Raw genomic sequence first — 23,967 nt, 5'->3', positions numbered from 1 at the left:
TTAGCTTCAGTCTGTCTGTCGACTGGCCCTGGTCCCCTCAGAGCTTTCAGAAATACCAGTCCTGCCATACTTGAATCCCTGCAGCTAATTCATATTTATCCTTATTAAAGTTTCTTTTGCTTTGTCTAAAGGATGATATAGGCATTTTAATTCTATCCCATCTGTTTCCCAAATGGGACACAGGGTGACTCAGCCCCTATGGCTTCTGTGACATCTCATTAAGAGACAGCCTGATGTCTGTGACATGACTGTAGTTGCTTACTGCTAATTCTTAAACTCCATCTGGTTTTGTTGCTGCTGTTGTTTGGGTTTCTTTGTGGTGGGTGGTTTTTTTTCCTGCTCCTGCTCATTTCAGTTTTAAGTAAAGCATGTAAAAAGTTTGCTCCTCGTCATGACAGGTTTCAGAACTCCAGAAACTGAGTCCTGTTCCCAAACCTGCATGAAATTGTGTCGTTAATGAACTTATTACTGACTTCGTTTATACTGAACTCAATGAACCACAGCAGCTCTCAAAGGGCCTGGTCTAATATGGTCTGCTACAGATGCAGATAGGCAACATAGGAGCTCGAGGAAAGGAATACCTTTTGTGTCAGATACCTGAAAGTCCTTCCCAATGATGCATGAATACCCAGTTTTAGCCTAGGGCGATGTCTGAAGGATGTCTTATTCCAGACATCCACTGTGACTCATCTGCCCATGATGTCCTCGCCCTTTATTCCCTTTATAGTCAGTGGAGAAAACCGAAAAATTTGGCAGCATAAGCCTGGAGTGGACATCTAAAGTACTTGGATGACTCTGCCCTGGAAGTGCCTATTCTGCTCTGCTGCTAATTTCTATTAACATATATTAATTTCTTTTATACTCTACTTGAGTTAAATTGCCCTTTACCTGCTTTGCACCTGAAGGCACTGAGAGCTCTTTGAATTATCTGCCAATCTGCATCCTTTTATGACTGAAGTGATGCATATGACAAGCAGTCACTACTCATTCTTTCTTCTGTCCATTTTCTGAAGTGATGTTCTTCCTAACATCAGCCTTCCTGGAAATCATTCATCTGAGTTGATTCTGTCACTGCTTTCTCATAATGCTATTTTTAACTAGATACTGCAGGGAACTGATGCTCTGGGGTGACAAGTTAGTGCTCATCTCTTTCTTTCCCATTTGTGTGTTTGTTTGTTTGTTTTTCCTCCCTAGAAAAAGGCCTCTCTTTGCTAGGGTACCATCTGTGCAACTATAGCCTTACCAAAAATGTGTTTAAAATGGTTGCCTACCAAAAGTCCTATGAGAAAAGCACTTCCTGCGGAGGATGGATACCATGGATGGTGTGTCCCCGGACGTACTATAAAATGCAGTATCATACTGTTGAAGTCCCTGAAACCATCACTCTTACAGATTGCTGTGAAGGATATGAGCAAGTCGGACTCTACTGTTCTTTAGGTAAGTTTTAGTCAGATTAATAGTTGAAATAAATGTCTGATGAAGAGGATTCACTTAAACTGAGACATGTAAAGGCTTAATTCAGTTCTGGGCAATTGGTTCCTGTTCATTGACATTGTTGAGCCTGCAAAAACCTACAGTAAACTTCGTCCAACATGGTAAGGAGTAGACATGAAAGACTAATGCTCCTGACTCTTGCTCTTTGCCACCCTTAGTAGCAAATTCACTAAAGTTCCAGGTGACCATGAAGAAGGCACCTGCTTGTTACCTCTACAAGGGCTCATCAATTGTCCTGCTTCAGGACAATGTCCATGCCCAAGTGCAATAACTCGCGTGGCTGTGCCTGGTGCTGTGTGTGCTCTGAGCATGCTTGCATTTACAGTAGGAGCTTTCTTCTCAAAGGTAATTCGGGATGCACTGGGGTAACCTCTCCTTTGATTTGGAGCAGGGTCAGTTCCCAGGATGCAAACCCAGTGTTGGTGTTAATTTAAAACAGCCTGTGACCTCAGGACAAGTTAGTACCAACCACTTTCTGATCAATTCTACATTAGGGACCATTTTCTCAGGGCTTCCTTGGTTACCTAGGGCTATGTTGGAGGACTGGAAGCTGGTGAACCTTTTGGTGGATCTGATCTGAGTTTTAACAAGACTCTGCTTGGGAAGACTTAAATATCTTTGACTCAAGATGGAAGCTTTTTCTCCTCCCCATATCAGGGCTACCAGCTGTCAACAAGAAATTGCTAATTTTTAGCAGAAGCCGAGTCATAGGTGGAAGGGATTCCTTAGGGAAAAGGAGCATTTTAGTTTTATTTTATTGTTTAATGGTTAAAGTCACATGGTTTTAGGCTGAACAGGCATATTGGATTAACCAGGCCAGCGCTGAACTATTCCAGCATCCACAAAAGTTCTGCAGGACATAATTTTGTCTCCTATTTTCAGTATGACATTGCATTTTCTCCATTTCCCCTTTTCAAGTTATCATCCTGGGAATTTACAGAGTCTCAACACTGTAACAAAAGATCAAAAAGGAAAGGTCCTATTGCAGCCCAGGCCCTCGTTTTGGGTCATAAGACATGGGTGACTCAGTTCTGTGGGAATGTCCCCAAACCTGCTCCTGCATCAGATCATATAACGTGACATGAGAGGGTATGAGCCATATGTCTTGTCATGGGATCTGTAAAGAACGATGTGTTCATCCTACTTTTAAGTTGCTTCAGAGCACTCAAAAATGAACCTCCAAACAATTTTTTTGCAAGGTATTTTCTCAACAGTTACTGGTAAAATATTGTGTCCAGCAGGAAAATTCCTTTAGCAGAAAGATGGGAACACAGAAGTGGTGATTGTATTTTACTTGTTCTTAAAATGATTTACTGGAGAAGAGGCATGAAAGCATAATTAGACAGACATCATCCCTCGTTTATTGTATCCTGCAATTGTTTGTCTCTATGGCTGTTGTGGAGTGTCAGCCAGGGCAAAATTTGACCTGGAGGTTACCGTATGTCCAGGCAGTCTTCTCAGACCGGCAGCAGACCCGCTGTTGATCATACCTATTTTCCAAGCAGCAGTTCCATGCCGGGGAAATTTTTCCATAGATCTAATTAGTGTAGAATAGTCACTTCAGGAAGGTCTTTTTGACATGTTTGCCATGTGCATGCATGTGTGCACGCATGTATCAAATGACAAGGCTGAAGAGCAATCGGAGAAAATTGCTTTTTAATTCTGTAGCAGTAGGAAATAGCTGTCTCAGCTAGATGTTGAAGGGTCACTGGCTAGTTATGGTTGCCTCTGTTTGCATAAGAAACTGTGTAAGTGATCAGGATTTTCAAGGTGTTTCAGAACCTCTGAAAATCCAGACCGTCTTCTTGGGTGGGGGTGGGGAAAAAAAGGCATCCTGGTAACATTTTATATAATTCTACGCCTTTAAAAAGCATCTCTAGGGATATTTTAGGCTTGGGAGCAGTTGATGAGTTTATTTCACCTAACATTAACAAATCTGTAAATCTCTTGTAAAGCTTAGCTGCAGAATTTCCGCTCTGCCCTTGCCACATACTGATGGGCGCTCTGGGCAGGTTTGCCCATGAAATACTGTGGTCACCTTGACTCTTTTTCCTGTCAAAGTTAATTCGGGAATGTTTTAAACCATAAAAGGATTGGAATGGCTTCTAGGTGATTTCTGTGTTTACATTATTCCGGTATCTTTGCTTTTCAGGGCATTAGTCATAAATTCTGTGAATGGTAATGCACTGTCTAGACACAGTCTTAAATAAATGATGAAAAGAGAAACTGGAACTGCTGAAATTACTGCACAGCACGCTGCTGAACTACTGGTGTTTTCTTCTTGACGTTATCCATGTTGGCATGCTCTCCATCCTACTAGGAGTGGAAAGGTCTGCGTGACCTTTCGTAGTAACCTGCTCCTGGCCACTCCCTACCTTTTCTTCCTAGAAGGAAACATTTGCCCCTGCCTGGGATACGGCAGGCCCCGCTCTTCTTATTTCTTTACTGTTGGGGAAAAAACGTCTAGATCATTAGTCAAGTTACTCCAGTTGTTCTCACGAGTTGCCCGTCACTCCAGAAGGATAGTATTGCACGTACAAACTACTTTTTAAAAATAAAAATTGCAAAGTGAACTATCTAATAGTTAGGAAGTGCTATAATTAATTCTAATGGTAGGGTTAAATAAAACCAATCTTTGTTTCCTCTCTTTGTGCCTATGCATGCATATTAGTAAACTCTTCTAATTACCTGATCCAGCGCTGCCATGCCCCGAGGACTGCATTTCCCTGTGGTGCTCAAGGAAGATGGAGCCCCTCTAAGGAGCTTCCCAGCAGCGCGTCATCCTGGCCTCCGCGTTTGGTGCGTGGTGCAGTGCTCTGCCAAGCCTCTCTCTGAATAGAAAAGTATTTATCACCTCTTGAGGTGAATCCCGGGGCGACTCAACGGGCAGCAATTCGTCTCCACGAATCCTGCAGGAAGGGAGGGAGGTTCTCTGCCTTTCGCAGCTGGGCGATGGAGCTGCAGAGAGACTGGGATCAAGCCATTTGGTGTGCCCACTCTCAGACACCTAGGATGCGGTTTTATTTTTTTTCAAAATTTATTTTGATTTTGATTTTCAGAGCGTTTAGTGCTGCTTTTAACAACTTGCGTGGTTGGAGCGCAGAGCCTCGTGTCCTCGATGGTGACTGTGAGCAGTCCCCCGATTGCTAAGCAGGTCCCAGGGCTGCAGGTCAGATTCCTGGACCTGTAAAAACCATGGCTCTGAAACGTTATTATGAGTTTGTTGTAAGGAACTTTCCCAGCATCTTGCAGGATTTTTCTTTCAGGTAGAGAAAGGGTCCACTTCTCCAGGCTGCTTGAATAAGCGGCATGGCCACTTCTCCTGGTAGCTGGTTTGCTGCCCACCTTCCACCTTACTGGGTAAGATGAAACCAGAGAGCTACAGGCAAGAGGTTCCTTCCTTATCTGCCATCTGACCCTGCTGGATCCCAGCCAGGGATCCAAACAGTGCATCAACACGTGATGAGGGGTGGTTTTTAAGCACACGTATACGAAAATACGTTGAAATAAGAAGGCCCAGCCAACTTTAATCCTAGAGTTCGTAACTCGAGAGCTCTTCATTTGCAATGTTAAGGCCACACTTCAATCAGAGTATGCTTTGTGTGCATAACTTCCTAAGGTTTTCCAAAAAACAACTGTAAAGTTAAAAAATGTTCATTTCAGGTGCCCAGGTAGTTCCTCAGCAGGGCTGAGACCTTTCAGAGCCTGCGTGCAGATATTTGCATGCTGGGTCTAACTGGAGCAGCGGGGAGCTGCAGCACAGCTGTCCCTCCTGCTTGGGCTGTTGCCAGAAAGCCATGGGACAGCGGTGTCACCGGGGGCATGCGGGCAGCGTCGCAGCATCCCTCCGGGGTGGGAGGGTGGAACCTCACCCAGAAGCAGGTGTTGCTGGATTTTAGCCCATGGCTTCTGAATATGTTCTAGCGCATGATATGGCTTTTCATGGGGAAGAGTCTTAAATATTTGTCAGATGCTGAACCAGCACATCCCGATGCTGCCCTCCATCATGATTAACTCACGGACAGGCAATCAGGATGGAAAACATCTGTCTGAGCAGCTAAAGGCTAGCAGTGCTCAAAGACCCCGAAAACATGTCCTGTGATGAAAACTGCCAGCCTGCCTTTGTAGCAGGCTTTGCCAGGAGCTCCTCCTATAATCTCCTAGATTTGTCTCCACCTTCTGATGCCTGAGATGAATGCAGGGTTTCGGTTCCTGGCTCTGCCGCACCCTCTGGATGAAACCCGGCCCTTCCAGGTGGAAGGAGGGAGAGGAAGGGGGTTAGGGCTGAGCTGATGGAGTCCCTCAGCATCTGTCTCCTGGGAGATCCCTCCACCCTGCAGTCACAGCAGACCGGCGGCTCTCATGCAGGCAGGCTGGTAACTGAGCTTTCGTTGCTAAGCACTGGGTGCTGCATTTCTGCTTCTGTAGGTTTATGCAAATAACGGAGGAGAAAAGCCTAATACTTTATCCAACCGACAGAGGAGTTGGCTGGGTTGCTCCCCAGTGCTGGCAGCGTTGCTTGGTAAGTGACTGTCCCCAAGATGATTGAAGTGGAGAGCACAAATTGAATTTTCAAAGTGCATCTGGTACAATTAGGCAGAAATGTGATGTGAATCCATCTCTGTTTCCGCTGATCCGAAAATGATGACCTTTTGATGTTAGATAAATGGCTAGTGTGGCACTCAGCCAGGATTCAATAGTGTTTTCTGAGATAAATTGCATGTGACTCATTAAATCTTTTACACCACAGTAAAGCATGCCAAAAAAAGACTCCGGTGGAAAAAGCTGCTTTGAACTTCAAACCTGCTTGAACTGCACTTGAATTGCAGAGCTGGAGGGATTTAGATGCTTGTGTCAAACTTACCAAGATGCACCTGGTTGGAATAGTGAGGAGCCCTGGTGCCCTGCAAACGCAGGGAAATCCCTTGGCGCTCGTGTCTGTGCAAGCTCCCAGTGAGAGAGGCTGGCAGGATGGGCGAACGTCCCAGAAGGAGCACGCAGAGAGTTTCTTTCTCGCCCTTTTCCAGGTGGGGGTCGAGTTCCCTAATTTGCTGCCCAGAGGTCTTGTGGGTCTAACACCAGCTCTGCTTGACAGATGCTCACAGCCCTGTTAAAGCATGTGCTCGTTGGCTGTGTGCACACGAAGTATACACGCAGTGTATCAAATACGACATAAAAGACTGTGGGAAAGTGCCGTCCCGTGTATTCTCCATGCAAATCTTTGAAACTCCACCTGCAAGTAACTTGCAGGCTGCTGAAGAGCTCTCAACTCAGTTCTCCAGCTTGTGGGTTTTGGCAGGTTTTTCATCAGAGGTGTGGACACCCATCATTAAGCTATGCCTGCTTTTCTTAATTACCTTTTAGAGACCTTTGACAAGCATACTTAGGGCCCCCCAAAAGACACAGACCAAAAGACAAAGGCCTTAAAACCATTGGTCTTAATAGCCTATTTCTTTATGCAAATAAGACTGCATGTCCAGTGGATGACTTTAATTGCCCAGTAATGGATCAAGAGTTCATAGGACCAAAAACCTGTAGGCACGAAATTAATGGAAAAAAAGAAATCTTTTAGGCTGATTAGAAAGACCAGAGCTGAGCATTACTTGGGGCTGTGTTTGAGAGTGTGGGTGAAAGCGATGTTTGTAGAGCTTAGAAATATTTTCTCTTTTCGTCTGGAGAAGAGCATGTGCTGGCCCTGAGCCAGGACCACCGTCTGCCCTTGGCTTGGGAAGCAGCAACCTTCTGCCTTAGCTGCTCTCTCTGCAGGGCTGTCCGGTGTGGGCTACCAACCTCCCGCGGTGGCTGGCTGGCTGATACGGGGCAGCTGCTGCCAGGCTGCAGACCGTGGGCTCAGTTCTGCTCTCCCGCCCCTCCGTGTGTAACCCACTTAACTGTACCTGAGAAGAGCATTTTGTCTCCGCTCTCATGTAACATCCTCAATTGCTATAACTAAAGGTTAACTTTGTCGCAACAAAAGGTTAAATGAGAACTCACGATTTCTAGCTTAGACATGACCTGTTTCCTTGATCATTATATATGGCTTGGATTAGTCAGAGCTGACATCAGGCATATTTTCTGTTTTGTAGTGCTTCAATGTCTCCACATTTAGAAACTTGACTATCTACATATCATCCATCGATCCATAATTATTAATGGAAAATTATCAATTCAAAATTTCTGTAACAGAAATGTCATGAACAAGGGAAAAGTCTGAGAACATTTACACTCTTAACATGAAATAACGGTATTTTAAGCTGCTATTTTCTCCCCATGAAAACCTCAGAGCAGACACGCTTCTAAAATGAGGAGGAGGTGTTTGCTGTAAATTAAATAGCACAGTTTTATGGAAATGATTTTCTATATTTTTGTTCTCAGAAGTGTTTTTGTTACTTAGCACTCAATAGATCCAGTGTATTTGCCTCAAGACCTGGTGTTTGTCCAATGGAGAATATGGAAACATCTGATTATCCTTGCACGTTCGATACTGAATGTCCAGGGCTTAAAAAATGCTGCAACTCATCCAAAGGAGCAGGCTGTGTGGATCCAATGCCAGAGGGTATGTTACTGATAAATTCAAGACTGCTTCTAATAGAAATATGCTTAATTTTTCCTTCTGAGGGTGGGAGTGGGCAGGAAAACTGTTACCATAGCTCTTCGTAAAACAAATACGGGAATCTGCTTTGGATCAGTTCCAGGATATTCAGCTTCAGTACTTGCACCCGGGAGCACTGAACAGTGCGTGGGTGCTGTGGGTCCAGTGGACCTTCCTTGGCTTCTCCTCCTTCGCTGGTGCCGCTGCCTGTGGCAATTGGCAAACGAGGCCGCAGCTGATGGCTGTACGTGGACCCTTCATAATGTCAAAGTTAAAACTTGCCTCGGTTTCTCAGAGCCTTCCTATAGCTCTGTCGCTTTCTACAGCATCAGACCTCAGATGACTTGGCTGTTTTATTTTGTACGCTTCAGGACGAACATTCTGGTACAACGTGACAGTGCTTGTGAAAATGGATTTTAATGAATTAATCAGAGTGGATTCCTACCTTCTGAATCATTCGCGCCTTTTGCACTCCATGGTATGTACAAACACGAACGCTCCCGTGTGTTGCTCATTGTGTCCCTGTTTCTGTTAGTCAGTTACCACCACTTGCTCCAGCCCAGGAAGGATCTCAGAGTCCTCTGCGCTGGGCATAACCTTGCCAGCCAGTCACTCCCCCTTTGTTCCACTAGATAATTTTTTGGGGCCCTAATTTATCTCTAACTGGTGAATGTCACACTCGTTCTCAAGGAGCTCAAGTAACATTGATCTGCCAGCTTCCTTAGTAAATTTTTCAGGTCTCTTCCGAGGGCAATTTAAAGATATTCTGAAATATAGGGTTTTTTCTTGCTTAAGCAATGCTTGCTCCAGCTCCAGCTCAGTTCAGTTTTGGGTCTATGACCAACAGGGTCCAGATTTCAAGACCTGCAAAGTGTGGTGCTTTCTGATAAGGAGTTTTGAGTTAAACCCTTCAAGCGATACAGCTGATCTACGGCACTGGGACCTACATGGCAGGTGGCCTCAGCAGCACCAGAAGCTTCACTGTGAAACCCCAGGATTATGGCAGGGGACTGTGTCTGGCTCAAGGGCATTTTGTTGTCATTTTTGCCACAGAAACAGCGCTGGGGGAGACAGCAGGGTGTTGCTTTTGCTGTCAGACCAAGGCTTTGCCTCGTGCCTGGATTAGCAGTGGCATTGGCAACAACACGTGCACGGCCACACGCCAGCAGCACGGCGTGCCTCTCCCCATCCCTGACACGGCAGGTAGGAAGAGTCCAAGGCAACCAAGAAAAGCAGAGCCCCAGCAGAGAAGTAAGGCACGCTTCCTGAAAGGAGGCACTGCAGGAAGATGCAGGCTACAAACTAAAGCCATGCGCAGACAGGGGAGCCCTCTCTGGCCCTCAGGTGGTATTTAGGGAATGGATTGATGAACTGGGGCAAAGACTCTCCAGGCCTTAATGCCACGATGACATGGAGAACCAGGCTTGTATGTGTCCTTTGAAAGGTACCCAAGAGGGCAGTTGCCTATTTCCCTCCATTTTTATTTCTGCTCCTCCCCAGTTTCCGGCTGGGAGTGGGCTAGTAGCAAAGGAAACCCATCTCCCATCATCAACTAGCACTGACGGGCAGAATAGAAGGTAGCAGTAGCATGGGGTTGTTGCATGAATTTCCCTCATCCTCCTACCTGAATTCACCATATCCTTAAAAAGCAGGAAACCCTGGTCCTGTCACTGTATAGTAGGGAACAGAGGGCAATGATCTACCAAGACTTTTACGTCTTGGTCTAAAGCAAGCTATGGCAAAGTCAAACACTCAAAAAATGGCAAATACAAACTGAAACTTTGCAATGAGCTATTATTACTCAGAGGAAGGTCTCCCAGGTCCTGTCTGCTCTGCTGATTCCTAACGCTCAGCCCCGCACCACCGTGTCCCTTCTCTGATCCTTGACTCACAGTTGCGACGACTCGGTCAGGCCTGGGGTCTCTCCATGGCTCTCAGTCCCAGCCTTCTTGCTCAGCCTGTTGCTTTTCTTCTCTTTCTTTCTACTCCCTGTGCCAGCAGTCTTTTTAGTTGCTTAAAGTAAGAAGTGTTTGACAGCTGTTACAGATGAATTTTAATAGCACGTCTAAAGTATATTCTGTCTATTGAGCCTTTCTCTTATTTTCCTGAGTTGCATCCTCCTGCCTAAGCATTTGAGATCTGACATGCAGCTCCACACCTCCCTTAGCTTGTCACTACTGTCCTGTAGCTCTGCTGTGAAATGTGATAATAAGAAGAGCTCACCTTGCATAAATACAGACCTAAATGTTGCCACTTTGGTATGGCTTCTGAATTGGTGCTTTCTACACTCAGATTATGATGATAATTGTTGCATAGATTATGCTTCATTGCCATACAGTTGTGCTGATAAAGAAATGAGATACCAAAGCGTTTGTTACCCTGTTTTCCAGATTACTGGTGCATTACAGCCCTTGAATGCCTCTGTGTACCACATCCAGAGTAACCACGCAGAAGTATATGCTGGGACAGTGGCCTCCCATGTTCTCATTGGACTGCATCAGCCAGCTCCGCTAGCAGAGGTTTCTTCTTCCTTGAAGGACATCGTGAAGCGTGTGTATGAAGTGATTGACACAGAAGTTCAAGGTTAATTATTATAATCCTGCCACGGGGGGAAGCTTTTTCAGGGGGCTTTGTCCAACTTCACTTGGGATTTTGTCTGTATGACTATCAATTTTCTTTCAAAAACAGAGTAGTGAATCTTGTAAACTTTGCAAAAGTGGCCCTAACCTATCCATTATAGGATGGAGAGGATTGTAGTTAGTTAGTAATTATTCTGGAGTGAATAGTTTGGAGGGGAATAGTCCTGCTTCCTCAATTTTTTATTTTCTCCTGATAGCGTAACATAGACCATCCTCATATGAAAAAGCAAAGGTGTTCAACATTTGTAGCACAATCATTAGTTGTATTAAACAGGCTCTTAAAAAATTATTTAGAGTATTCTTGGGAAGCACACATAGTCTGTTCTTATAGATATATCTTACTTCTAGTAGCTTGCATGAAACAAGGAGTATTTGTAGTCTGTTAATTACTGTAGCATATTACTACCTAATTTTTAAATGTTAGGTAAATATTTATATATATTGAGTTTAAATTATTTTAATCTACTTATTATTGTGTAGTTATCTGAATGTTTTCACTTCTGAAATGCACCCGTAAGCAGCGTTGTTCTCACTTCTTATTCTGTGTTTACTTTTGAAAACTCAGTCCAACTTCCAGTGAAATCACTGGGTAGGTGTCCTTCACCCCCACCGCTGACGTTTCTTGGGTTTGGATGACACCCTGCCACTGTAAGCAGGAGCTGCCACTAACTGTCCTCTTATTCCAAAGAGTTGGAGTAAAAAGCGATAGGGTTATAACTGAGTGGGGGCTAGTTTTGGGGAAGGGCAGCATTCTGTTTTCATTGCACCCGTGTACACCCAGAACAGTTTCAGCAGAGTTACTGCAGATTTACAATGATTTTATCATATCCAGAGCCTGGTCTACACTCATTGCAGATCAATCTTGACGCTGTTATCAATATCTGTGCAAGGTGTCTTCTTCTTCTTAGATGTCAATGAATGTTCCCATGTTGAATTGAACGCTTGTCCCGAGAAAAACACCTGTGTAAATCTGGAGGGTTATTACAGCTGTGGCCCTCAGCATGAACATGCAGATGTCAACCCTCACCACCTGAGCCCAAGAAAGGAAGGTAAGAAACATAGGTCTCACCTTGGGAAATACTGAGAACACTTCTGCAAGACATTGCAGTCTATGGCAGGAGCCACCTGCAAGGCAAAGATTTCTGGAGCACGCAGTGCCCCTTCTCCTCCTGTCGGGAGGAGATGCCACGTAAGCCAGCTGTTAGCCATTTTTGATTGAAATGCAGCGTATGCGTTTCACAGTACCTGGCTGTTTCTCATCTCTCACCCTCAGTTGTCCCCACTCACCTGCCAAACCCTCTAGCTTCAGACCATGACTGCTTCTCAGAGCACGTCGCTCAGTGTCAGTGCACCTCCCCAGCCTCCCGGGGAAATACGATGAGTGACACTATTTGTACGTGACCTCTCCTTCCCATTTTGGCTGTGTGACTGCAGCCGGGACTCAGTGGTTGTATAATCCCACCCTGGATTATACGAGGTCCTCTGCTGGAGGCAGACGGAGCTTGGCAATGGGTGAAATAATACTTTCTACCAGTTCAGCAAAATACAGAGGCATGTACTTACAGCCCAGACATCAATGGGCTTGCTAATAGGCTTAAAGATAATGAGATAAATAACTGCTTGCAGATCCAATGCTTTAGTCAGAAAAAAAATTTACAATCCTTTAATCTCAAAAATTAAGATAATGTATTACTTTATGCTTTTGTGATATGATAATACATTTATTTTCATTTCTATTTATATTATTTCTCTTGCTGCTTTTCATCGGCGGAAAACATGAATGGTATTATTTCGGATTTGCTTTGTTAGGAATGCTTTAACTCTTTGATAATACTATTTTTCCCGTAGGCATAGCAGCATCTACTCCAAGTTCAGCTTTGGATCTCATTAATGCTAGCAATAGCTCTCCGTCTATAAGTAATTCAAGTCTCTCGTCCATGACTAACCAATCTACAGATGCTGGGTGCTGTAAGTAACCTTGGATTTGAATTAATATTGTCTTGCTTTTAATTCAGCCACTCTTTGATCCCTTTGTCCTGGGGCTGATTGAGTTACAGGAGGGTGTTCACAGAAGCTGGTAATAGTTTTGGAATGAAAGTCCATGTATGGAAATGCAAAGAGAGAGGCTGCCCAAACAGGACATTCGTATTGGGGTCTGTAGTGCTGTGACCACTGGAGAAGCCCCACTGTTATTTACATGGCTACCAAAGGGAGCTGGCCCCCTGGAAGTGGAGGTGGCCATGCTGGCTTCTTGAGCCACTTGCACCTGGTGAACCATTCAAGTGTAGGTCCCATCACAGGGCTTGTGCTGGATAATCCTCCAGCGTGAGAAGCATGCCAGTGAGGGCTCTGCACTACTCACTTGCCCTGGACCCAGCTCACTGCATGTCCCAGGCTTGTCCCAGAACGAGGTATGGGAGGATCTGCTACCAACCACAGGAGCTCCTCCTGGCCACAGCCACCGGGATGTGGGCTTCTTGCTTTGGAGTCCGTGAAGATGACGGTGGGGTACATGAGTACGGGAGTTGGCCGCAGCTACCCTACACTGGAGTCAACCTTTGTGAATACTTTTCCTGCTATACATGATAGCTGTCTGAGGGACTATGATGGGAACAAACACCAGTAGATTTGTCTTTATATGGGCAGCTTCAGCCCTTTCAGGCAAGTGTTATCACAGTCCTTTTTAAGACATTTTCTTCTTGTGGGAGGAAATAGCTTTAAGTAGTTCTTTGCTTAGGTCAGAGAGACAGGCTGGATATTCTTGGTCTTCGTCCACAATTTCTGATCCAAGCTGAAGCTAGAGGAATTACACTGAAGTCCTGCTAGAGTAGAGGCAGTATGTCTTTGGGGGCGTTTGGCAGCCATATGATTCAGAGGCCTGGAAACAATTGTGTCCTATTGAAATAATTTAAGAAAATAACCCTTTTTTCTCAGGCTAACCATCAGCATGAAAGAATTGAAGTTGGGGCAGCAGCATGCCATGATCTCTTGGTTAGTGTGGGGGATGATATTCATCTCACCTCACCCCAGCTGTCTACAGGAGAGACTTCTAGTCTGTGCTCACTGTCCGGGCTCTCTCTCTAGTTAGTGGAGACAGACAGGCTCTGCTGGAGGGCAATTCATCCTACCCAATTTAGACACCTCCTCCTCCTCCTTCGAGGAGGGGAATCATCTCTCAAGGGTCCTGTCTTTTCCCATCGACATGACAATGATTGCACTGGACTAGAGTGGCATAAATAGGCGAAACGCTGCCTACCACTCTGCCCCCAGCCTGTAAAAGCCAGGGTTTGTGTTTTTTTTCCAGGCATAAATCAAGGCAGACTTTGCCTGAAGAGGTGCATTTTGATGATTAAAGTGACAAGAGGCAAAGAAGGTGTCAATGTATGTAGAGTACACAGATTCACTGTTCCAAACTTACTTCTGTTGCTTGAACCTGTAGCTCACTGGCTGATTATTAGCGTTAAGAGAGATCCATCATGAATAGGTATAGTACAAAGAAATAAAAAGAGTAAGCACCCAATCCCTCTAATGGGATGGTTCACGGAAGAGGATACCTGGTACTGGGAGAGAGGCAGAATCTGTCCTGATGTAATGTAAAAAGGAGCTTCTCCTATTGATTGTCAAAGTGCTTCTCTATAATGGATTTCGAATAACACAATGCTTTAAAGATGAAATGTTTCTTTTTCTGTGATGACTCTTCCTGGGACTGCAATAGATCCCTCTGCAGTTAGAAACCACCAAATCTTCAGCGTTACCAGCAACAGTTTTGAAATGTCCTGGCATGTCAATTCTACTCTGAACCATACTTTCCAAGTCCAAGTGTTCAAGGGCAAGGAGATTATACGAGACCTGAAGACGGAAGAAATGAAAATGGATGTGTCTGGACTGGAAGCAGGTGTGGTGTATTCAGTAGAGCTCGGCTATGAAACCTGTGGTAAAACCAGCATTTCCCATCAAAATGTTAAAACAGGTAAATAGCTACTTTAAAAAATATAGAATTTCTCCCTCCCCCTCTCTCTCTTCTCCCACTCATTTGCTGTTCAGCAATGATCCATTTGGTCCTCCCTGACTTACATTTCCCTCTTCCTTCAGCACTTTCTCTCTCCTCTACGCCATCACTTATGCAACTCAGACTATCAGGCAGCAGAGCTCTGGCCTTAGTTGATAAAGCAGTGTTGGAGCTGACTCAGACTATTATAGATACCAGGCTAAGCTAGAATACCCATTTAATTTTTTTTTGTGCCTGGTACTGCATTCTGCTGCCACCCATCTCCCATCAGGCCCCATTTTTCCTGGCTGAGGACTGTGGCCAGTGAGAAATGCAGTCGTTATGTCAAGGGCTCAGCTATGCTAACAAGAGTTCCCAGAGGATGGCCGCATTCAGCTGAATATTTTTGAGTGACCAGGATTAGAGGGAATAACAAGGGCTGTGTAAGAAAGCTTGCAAGAATACCTGCATAATTTCGTTCAATTAGCTAGTGATGCTAGCTCCCTGAGACCCTAGTCTGTTGATCAAACAAAATTCTGCTTTTCCTTTATCCTTAAATTGTTTCCTAAGCCTTCATGCAAATAAAGAAATAAATCTCTCCATATTTTCTTCAAAACACAGACAGTGAACTATTTAATAGTGGCCAGAGTGAGAACACTGCTATTTATGTTTATCTGTAAGAGCCTTCCCTTTGATCAGACGAGGGATGTCTCCAGTCTGGGTCAGAAGGAAATTACTCCTTTTGTAGTGGGAAAGTAGGAGGTCTAGTGGCTACGGAAACAGTAGGCTGAACTTCAGAGTATGAAGTTGGAGCCCTTGAGAAAAAGAAGAGTTTTCCAAAGATCAGTCCAAAGAGTAACAGCCTCTGACTGTTTATACAGGTTAAAGTGGTTAATAGGTTCCTTGGCTCTTGGTTTCGGCTCACGTGCTCTGTTCGTTATCTGTCAGGGCTTACCACACAGAGAAGTGGTGTGCACTGTTTTCTGTTACTGTTTTCAGTTTAAGAATATATTTACTACCCATGCTACCGAGATTGGGAAAAAAATAATAATTGTGACTGGTGGAGCAGAGCTGAGCTCAGGGGCAATTCAGCCCTGGAGTTCAATGCAGGACTTATGTAGGGCCAGATCTACAAGGATATGTGTATACCCAGCTCTCACACAGCTGGAATTAGGCACCTAAATATCTTTATGGATCTGATGTAAGTGCATCTCCTCAATGTATGGGAGGCTTATAGCAGAGTATTGGCTTTATTTTCTTGGTTTAATACCAAACTCTCTCAACCTTCTCCTCTCTTTCCCCCTCTGACATCTGAGATTTTGGTCCGGGTACATCAGTTCTGGCTGGATCCTTTCCTCTTCTGCTTTGTCAGTGTGCGTTTAAATGTTGTGCCCTACAGATGCCAAGATATTTGGTATTACTATGAGGATTCTCAACTACAACTTCACTGAAGATTTCCATAATGCCAGCAGCTCAGCATATGAAGAATTTTCAAGACTGTTGCTTACAGAGGTAACGCTAAAACATATGTGGGTAATATATCTTTTTCAATTTAGAATTTATTAATGTAATAGAGGATTTTATGCCTGGCTGAAACATCCCTTGAAAATCATCATATTGTTTCCTGTGACCTTTCCTTATAATTAAAACAAAATCCAACTGACTAAACAGATCAAGCCCTTGGCCTTATTAGCAATGGAGGCAATGAGCATTTTCCTCTACAGAAGAGTAAAGGGATTAAAAATGCAAGCATGCAACAGGGACTCCTTTCCTTGGATCTTTACTTTGGCAATAAACTCACACTGAATTGACTTGAGGCTTCTTAATGGATTATTGAAATTACATTGCTGTCATTCATTTCAGTGATGTCTTATCAATAAATGTCTGACTGCTCTCAAAACTTTTTCTTCTTAAGGAAAAGTGACCAGGTCAGGCTTTTTTCTCCAGCCCCATTCATCTCATGCACACATGTAGCCACTGTCCATGCTCAGGTGTAAACAGCCGTAAACAAAATTTGAGTCATGAAGTCTGTTGCCAGCTTCCCAAACAGGCGGGATGTTTCAGACACAGCAATCTCTTACAGTTTTGTTGTAAAGAACAGGGTCCATACAGAGGAACTGGAATCTCCATCCAAAACTAGACTTTCCCAAAGCAAAGGGGGACTCATAAACATATGTGAATATACATCTGAGGAAATAAAAACAGTAATGGGGCTATACTTTTGAAGCCAGGAGAGAAGAGGCGTTTGCTCATGAGAAATTGCAAGTTGAACCTCCTGACATGGTTTTATTTCCCATATGTGGAAATTGTTCGCTTTTGTTGTGCAGGAGGATTTTTGTCAGGGAATCTCCTCTGAGACTGATGCAGGCCTAATTGGCATCATGAGGTTTGGAAGGAAAAGGAGCATTGCCCATCTGTGTTGCTTCTGCCTCCTTGGATGGTTGGGAGCCAGCATCCCCCTCTCACTTCCTCTCTCCTCTATTTTTCTTGCCTTCCCACCCTGATCTGAACTTAGACCACTTAAACAGCTTGTTCATAGGAATATTTTGGAGGGAGCTCTGGCTGAATGGGAGCAAAGATGTGTTGATTTATGGTGCTGCATTGCGTGCTCAAAGGCATCCTTTGAGGTGTATGTAGGAACAAAAGGTTCAAGCAAGGAGATGCTTTCTAGAAATGTAAGGCAAAACAGCCAGCTCCTGCAGAGCTCAAATACAGACAGCAGTATGCCAGATTTAATGTTCAGAGTAATACCTTTTGCTCAACTCATGTGTCCACTTACCAAATTGATAATTAACCATAGTGTAATTGTGATACTGCCTTGAAGCTGAGCTGCCACAAATGCATTTTGTTGAGGTCATCCACCCTTATTTAGAATCTATGATTCTATTTTTCTTGTCTCCCATAGAATCACAGAATGGTTAGAGTTGAAAAGCCCTTAAAAATCATCTAGTTCCAACCCCCCTGCCATGGGCAGGGACACCTCCCATTAGACCAGGCTGCTCAAAGCCCCATCCAGCCTGGCCTTGAATATCTCCAGGGACGGGGCATCCACAGCTTCTCTGGGCAACCTGTTCCAGTGTCTCACCACCCTCACAGTTAAGAATTTCTTCGTAATATCTAACCTAAATCTCCCCTTTTTCAGTTTAAAACCCTTATTCCTCATCCTATGGCTACACTCCCTGATAAAGAGTCCCTCCCCACCTTTCCTATAGGCCCCCTTCAGGTACTGGAAGGCCGCTGTAAGGTCATCCTGAGATTTCTTTGTCATTGGACTCAGCTGCAGGGTGGACCTGGTCTGGTGAGTTTCAAATAATCGCTGGGAGCTAAAGCTACGCCCATAACAGTAAATGAAACATTTCCTGAACCACTCTCTGGCACTGACACCAACTGACACAAACCATCCTGTACCTGTGCAGTTGGGTCTCCTGAAGCACGCTGGTCACACTGAGATTGCCTGTTGGGACTGGCCCCTGGCCGATGTTCGGTCTGCCTGGGTACTGCCTGGGGCACTGCTGGTTGATAGTAGTCAAAAATCAAGTCAGAGTCTGCTCCAGCAACAGTGGAGATGACCAAGTTACTGTGTCTGGGAGTGCAGAGGTGAATATATAGGAGGCTTGGGACAAAAAGCTTATGTGACATACAGAGCTAACATCAAGGGTCTGATGCCTGCAGACTTATGGGGCCAATGCAGCTGCGATGCAGGCAAACAGGGGCAGAAGGAATTCTGCTCCCTTGAGCCAAAATGAAGTCTGGCTTCTAAGACCAGTGGTCGGATGGGTACCATTTTCAAGGGTACCTAGATGCACCAAGGAGACTCACACTTTTCTGTGCCTCAATAATCTCTGGAAAGCAAGATTTCTGAAACACTTTGAAACTTTTCTTTTTGCAACATTTTCTATGTTGTGCATATATAAATCTTTAAAATGGTACCACCATAGTTCAGTTTTAGAAGGAGGTATTCCTGTTGGCTTCCTAATTGTCGATGCTTCCCTCCCTTTGCTCAGCTTGAAAATTCATTTCCACCCAACATTTCTACTTTATACAAATCTGGGAAGCTGAAAGTGCAGACCAAATCCTTGCAAGCCGGAAGCATCGTTGTGAGGCTCAGAATCACTGTGGAGGATCCCGAGTTTCCGGTCGACGCCTCCACGTTTGCCCCAGTGCTTTCTTACCTGCACAATGGCTCTGCGCTTTTGGTGGATCAGCAGAACACTGCAGTAGAAGGTATTTTTTTTTCTTTTTTTTTTTTTTTTCAAACAAGAAAACAGAGTTCGTATTTCGATCATGCACAGTATCACCGTCACTCTTCATGAAAAGTAATTTTTAGAGAGACAAAGTATGTAGTTTGTTAGAGAAAAAATCATTACATGAGAACTCCTCCATGGTCATTTATCCATAAGCCCAGGAGGGGTCAGACAACAGAGCATTGGCTGTCCCCAGGTACCTCCAGGCGCTGCTCCGCTGTGTTTAAGGAGGAGTTGAGCCCTCGGTTTCTCTATTAATTTTTCCTTCCTCTCTTCTTTGTGAGCAGTTGGAAGCTTGCCATATCTTTCTCACACTGAATTGCAGATAGGATTACTGTGGAATATTTGTAGCCTTCAGATACACGTGCCCTCTAGACAGTTTTGTGCCTCAAGGCTGTGGGGCTGTATTTGGGCCAGGGTTTAAGAAAAGAAATCTAACATCTTCACCGTAGAAATCCATCCAGAGAAATTCCCAAATGTCCTCTCAGTGAACAGGAGTAAAGAAACACGTAAGGAATTTATGCTAAACTAGGCCTTTGTTTGATCTTCAGTAATGACCATTTTTATCTTCAAAGGCCTAAGTTCTGGCTTCAGGTTTCCCAGCTGGCAGAGACAGCCAGAGTTTGGAGAGTTGCTAAAGCCAACAGAACGGCTTATTCTTCTCCCCCAGTGCATTGAGGCCTTAAAAGCTTATTTACTGTGATCAGGGAAAACTCCCTTTGGAGTTGCAGAGCACTTGGAGGTTAAGGGGAACAGGACAGGAAAAAAGCAGGAGAGACAAATTGCACCTGAAGCCTCCAAATACCAGATACTGAATTACAAGATGCTGATGTGTGCCAAAATACTGTACAAACATTATTGATCCTGGGACTGAAAGAGCCAGGAGGAAGAAGGCAATAGCTCTGGACTGTTACTTTAATTGCAGAAAGCCAGGTGGCTTCCAGTAGCACCACTCTTCGCCGGGAGCACAGCCAACTCCTCTGCTCCTCCTTAGGGGCAGAGAAAAGGGATCTATTTCTTAGCTCTGCTCAAACAAGCGTGTGTTTGACATGAGTTTCCTGAACTCAGATGTGGAAAAGAAGGCAAAGGAGTGTAGCACATGAAGGAAAGATTTGTATAATGGGCTGTTTTGCTTCCTGACCCCTGAGAGCCCTGGGACGTGCCCTTTGGCAGTAAGCCCGCACAGCTCCTCTTCCACCAGTGGAGCAATTCCACCTGGATCCTTGTGGAGCCTGGCCACCAAAAGGCTACGTGCTCAGTTTAGTGACAGCGGCAGAGCAGGGAAATCAATTTTGAAGCAGCAAGGATGAGAAGTCAGAAGGGACTGCACAACTGAAGGGGGTGGAGCATTTGCGTCTCTCTTTGAAGACTCATAAATTATTAAGCTTACTGCCATGATTAATAGAGACACTAAAATGTCTGTCTATTGTGTGAGGCATGCTAAGGAAAGAGAAAGGGATGTGTGCTGAGTCAGGCCCAAGATCCATCTAGGCACAATATCTCGTCCTCAGTAGCTGCCAGGAGCCAATTCCTGGAGAAGTGTAAGAATGCGGCAAGTGTAGATGATGCCTCTCACTAACTTTCTCAGCCACCGACTGTTTTCTGGTCCAAGACTCCCTGAATCCAAAGTGATTTCTTCAGATTTCTCCTCCACGGGTTCCCTGTGAAATCATACCAACCTTTAGCATCTCCAACATCATTAAGCAAGGAGCTTCACAAAATTTTACCCATTGCATGTACCCCTTACAGGTATAATGGGTAATCATAGCAAACACAAAGGCAGGGTTTTTTTATAATTCTTGGAGTGGGACTGTTGGTTGAGGGGGGTGTGTATGTGGGGGAAGGCACTTGCCAAACGGGAAAGTCCAGAGAGATGCCAAGAGTGCAGAAAGAGAGCACAGAGCACACCTTGGCTGAGGTGTAATAGTTATAGAGGAAAAAAGTGCAGAGTGTGTGTGTGTGTGTGTGTGCACGAGTGAGGTACTAGTGCCAGCGAGCGCTGAGAAGAGAACATAAATGTTTTGGTCTGATGCGTGATTGAATGTGGCCATCAGAGGTGAAGGAATTTGCTTAAAAAGCCATGCTAAGTGCTGAGAAAGGAAACCCTCAGAGGCAATGGAGCCAGTGAATGTAAGTTATTTGGCAATTAGCACAGGACCGTGTCTCAGATGGTGTTTGGAGCCATCAGGAGTCACAATTAGCTCTTAGCATAGTAAGGCATTAGCCAGAGCGCTTTCATTGCTGGCGCTTTAGCCACAGCTGCAGTGTGCTCCCTCTAAGCGGCCTAGGCTGTAACGCAATAGGCAGGTGCTGGCCATAGGCGCGTGAAATTGACTAACGGAAACAATCCTGGCTACAACAACTACCTAATGAGGAAGAAAGGAAAAAGAATTGCAGTGTTAGCTGGGAAGAAGTACAAGGGGAAGGCCACGTGCAAGCAGAAAGACGAACGCATGTATGTGCATGTATGTGTGGCTCTGTGCTTTCTGTTTCTAGAATGGGACTTTCCTTTGTTTCAGAGAAAGAATCACAGTGATTAATCTCTGCGTGTTCGCAGAACAAGCGCTTATGATAATGCATTGTTCAAAACAATTTTCTAGCCTCTGATCGGAATTATTTGTTCCAAGGCACGGTTTTCAGCCTGGTTTTCTGCCCTCCCCCACTTACGGCCCTGAGGCAGTGCAGGTGTAAGCACAAGGGAGCGCACACAGGCAGGGCTCACGTGGGATTCACTGCGATTATTTGTGTCCAAAGCATTAACTCGGCCATTGCATATTTACTGGAACAGGGTGTGAATGGTAATACAAGACTTCAGATCTAAATCCCTCAAGAGGGAAGAGGCTCAGATATAAAATATGTCTATAACTCCATGAAAGAAGCATCCCTAACTGATTCAGAGCAGCCGAAATTAGACATAAGGAACACCCTTAGAGCATATCCATGCACTGATGAACCGGAATCTCTTTTCTGAGACTACCAGAAAGAGGGTCACAATTTTACAGTATTACCTTTGAGAAGAAATCTTTTATAAAAAGAGTTTTTGCCCTTAGCACTTTTTCTGTTAAGAACTGCAGAGTGCTTCTCGGGGGAGTTACTTGCATTTACCTTCTATTTGAAGGAGAAGATTATTTGGATTAAGTATCTATTTAATATTCTATCTACTGGTAGCTAGTGGTAACAGATCTATTCATTACCTGATGTACCTGGAGGTACTGCGTGCAGAACTTGGTATAATATATGCTTTTGATATAGCTATAGCACAAACCTACAATATTTTTGTCACTTCAAATAAATGTTTACTTCTAAAAAAAATTAATAAAGTCTTTACCCGGAGAAAATTGTTTTCAGAGTACAAGGACAAAGGTTGCTTTTTATGTGAGAGAATAACAACACAGGCAGGGCTCTGCATCACTCAGAGCTTGGCTGTCAGGTAACCGACGAAAAAGGAAGACCACATTCATAAATTCCAAAGCTGAAGACAGGACTGCTTTATGATTATTTCTAGCTTAATGTAGCCAGAAGGGAGGCTGTCTGACTGACGTTCTGGTTTTGGTTTTACAGACTGGGATGAATGTGCTTCTCCCGCCGAGAATGACTGCTCTGTGTTCGCAGAGTGTATCAATTTGATGGGCTCGTACCTGTGCAGATGCAAGACAACCATGGATACCAATCCATCCCGACCTGGAAGAAACTGTGAGGGTGAGCAAAAGACTGGCATGTAATTTCCCTTTCCCACGAAAGATTGGAATAAATTGTGGTTTTTTACCTTTGCTTTTGTTGCAACAGTTTACGTAGCACACAAAGTGTATATAGATGCACCTTTGCAGTCTCTGGCCGAAGGAGTATATATATGGTCTGTCTCTGAACATGAAGGTGAACCATATCTATATCTTCAGATGAAATCTCTCTGAGATCCTTCTTGATCCTTCTTAGCCTAATAAGTGACACAAGGTGTACTTTTTCCTCTTTTGGTATATCTGTGGCTAATTTCCTCCCACTGTAATGATCCATGGCCTGCCAACCAGAAGAGGGGACCCAGGTATCAAATCTGCTTCTTTGTGTAGGCACAAACCAGATTCAACACCATAAAAATCATGTATGCTACAACGTATTAATGAAATATCCAAGCCATTTCCGTAAGCTATTACACGTGGCTGGGTGGTCTCAGTCCCATTTTCAGGTCAGACCTTTGGTGCCTCCTCATCCAGTTTGAGGTCCCATTTCAATGTACGTTTGCTGTGTTGCAGGTGAGATTGTGGACCCTCTCACTGAAACGATGGCTCCTGAAGTAATAAACAGCACAGAGTTTGCTCCTGAAGAAGTAAGCCCTGCAGGGCCTGCTTCCCCTGCCACCGCCGAGATGGTGGCTACTGTAGGCTCTGAGATGAGCACTGCCATACACCCTCCTGCTGCACTGCTCCTGGGTGACAAGCAAGTGCCCCATGGTCCTTCTCCCACCAGCACTCCTCCAGCCCATTGGAAAAAAGGCCTGGCACCACAGATGGGCTTCGGCAGGGACAATAGCCCCACAGCCATGGGGGTTGCAGCCAGCGAGGAGACAGCCATGAGTGCAGAGCAGTGGGTGGCCATAAGTCCATTGCAGCAAAGCTCTGTGGCAGAGGCTTCCTCGAGTGCACCACAGCGAGTGGCTGCTCTCACCAATGCGCCCATGGGCCCGGCTGGGCAAGAGCAACTTGGTTCACCATTGCTGGCGTTTCCTAATCAAACAACTGCTGCTACCACCAGAAGTCGCACAACTTCTGGTGTGCCTCAAGCCAGCTCTCAAGGTGGCCCTGGTACAGCTCTGCCAGCCACAGGGGATGCTGGTGCTCCCTCCCTCAACGCCACCCTCAGAGCACATGTAGAGATGGGAAGAGAGAATAGCTCTTGGTCCGAGAAATATGCTGGAGCCCTGCGGTCACCAGCTTTGTCAGGCGCCTCTCTGGCTCCCAGCCCAACGCCAAGCCCAGCCAAGGACTGCAGTGAGTATACGTTCGGCGGAGGCCTGCA

The 23,967-nt window shown here is 44.9% G+C and overlaps 1 protein-coding gene across 1 annotated transcript in view; it reads left to right on the top strand.

Moving 5' to 3' along the window:
* The first annotated feature begins 647 nt into the window (after positions 1-647).
* The window catches only part of UMODL1 (uromodulin like 1), a 48,422-nt gene continuing 25,102 nt past the window's right edge, over positions 648-23,967 (top strand). The window contains exons 1-12 of the mRNA XM_063337307.1: positions 648-726; positions 1,195-1,437; positions 7,889-8,050; positions 8,458-8,564; positions 10,477-10,669; positions 11,634-11,774; positions 12,574-12,693; positions 14,441-14,695; positions 16,113-16,225; positions 18,718-18,937; positions 22,519-22,656; positions 23,205-23,939. Coding sequence (XP_063193377.1) covers positions 648-726; positions 1,195-1,437; positions 7,889-8,050; positions 8,458-8,564; positions 10,477-10,669; positions 11,634-11,774; positions 12,574-12,693; positions 14,441-14,695; positions 16,113-16,225; positions 18,718-18,937; positions 22,519-22,656; positions 23,205-23,939 — 2,506 coding nt within the window. The remainder of the gene's footprint in view (positions 727-1,194; positions 1,438-7,888; positions 8,051-8,457; positions 8,565-10,476; positions 10,670-11,633; positions 11,775-12,573; positions 12,694-14,440; positions 14,696-16,112; positions 16,226-18,717; positions 18,938-22,518; positions 22,657-23,204; positions 23,940-23,967) is intronic.

The sequence above is a fragment of the Chroicocephalus ridibundus genome, chromosome 1 (genome assembly GCF_963924245.1).
Source record: "Chroicocephalus ridibundus chromosome 1, bChrRid1.1, whole genome shotgun sequence".
NCBI classification, from domain to species: domain Eukaryota; kingdom Metazoa; phylum Chordata; class Aves; order Charadriiformes; family Laridae; genus Chroicocephalus; species Chroicocephalus ridibundus.
The sequence above is the reverse complement of the archived record's forward strand: the minus strand, read 5'-3'. Positions and strand labels throughout refer to the sequence as shown.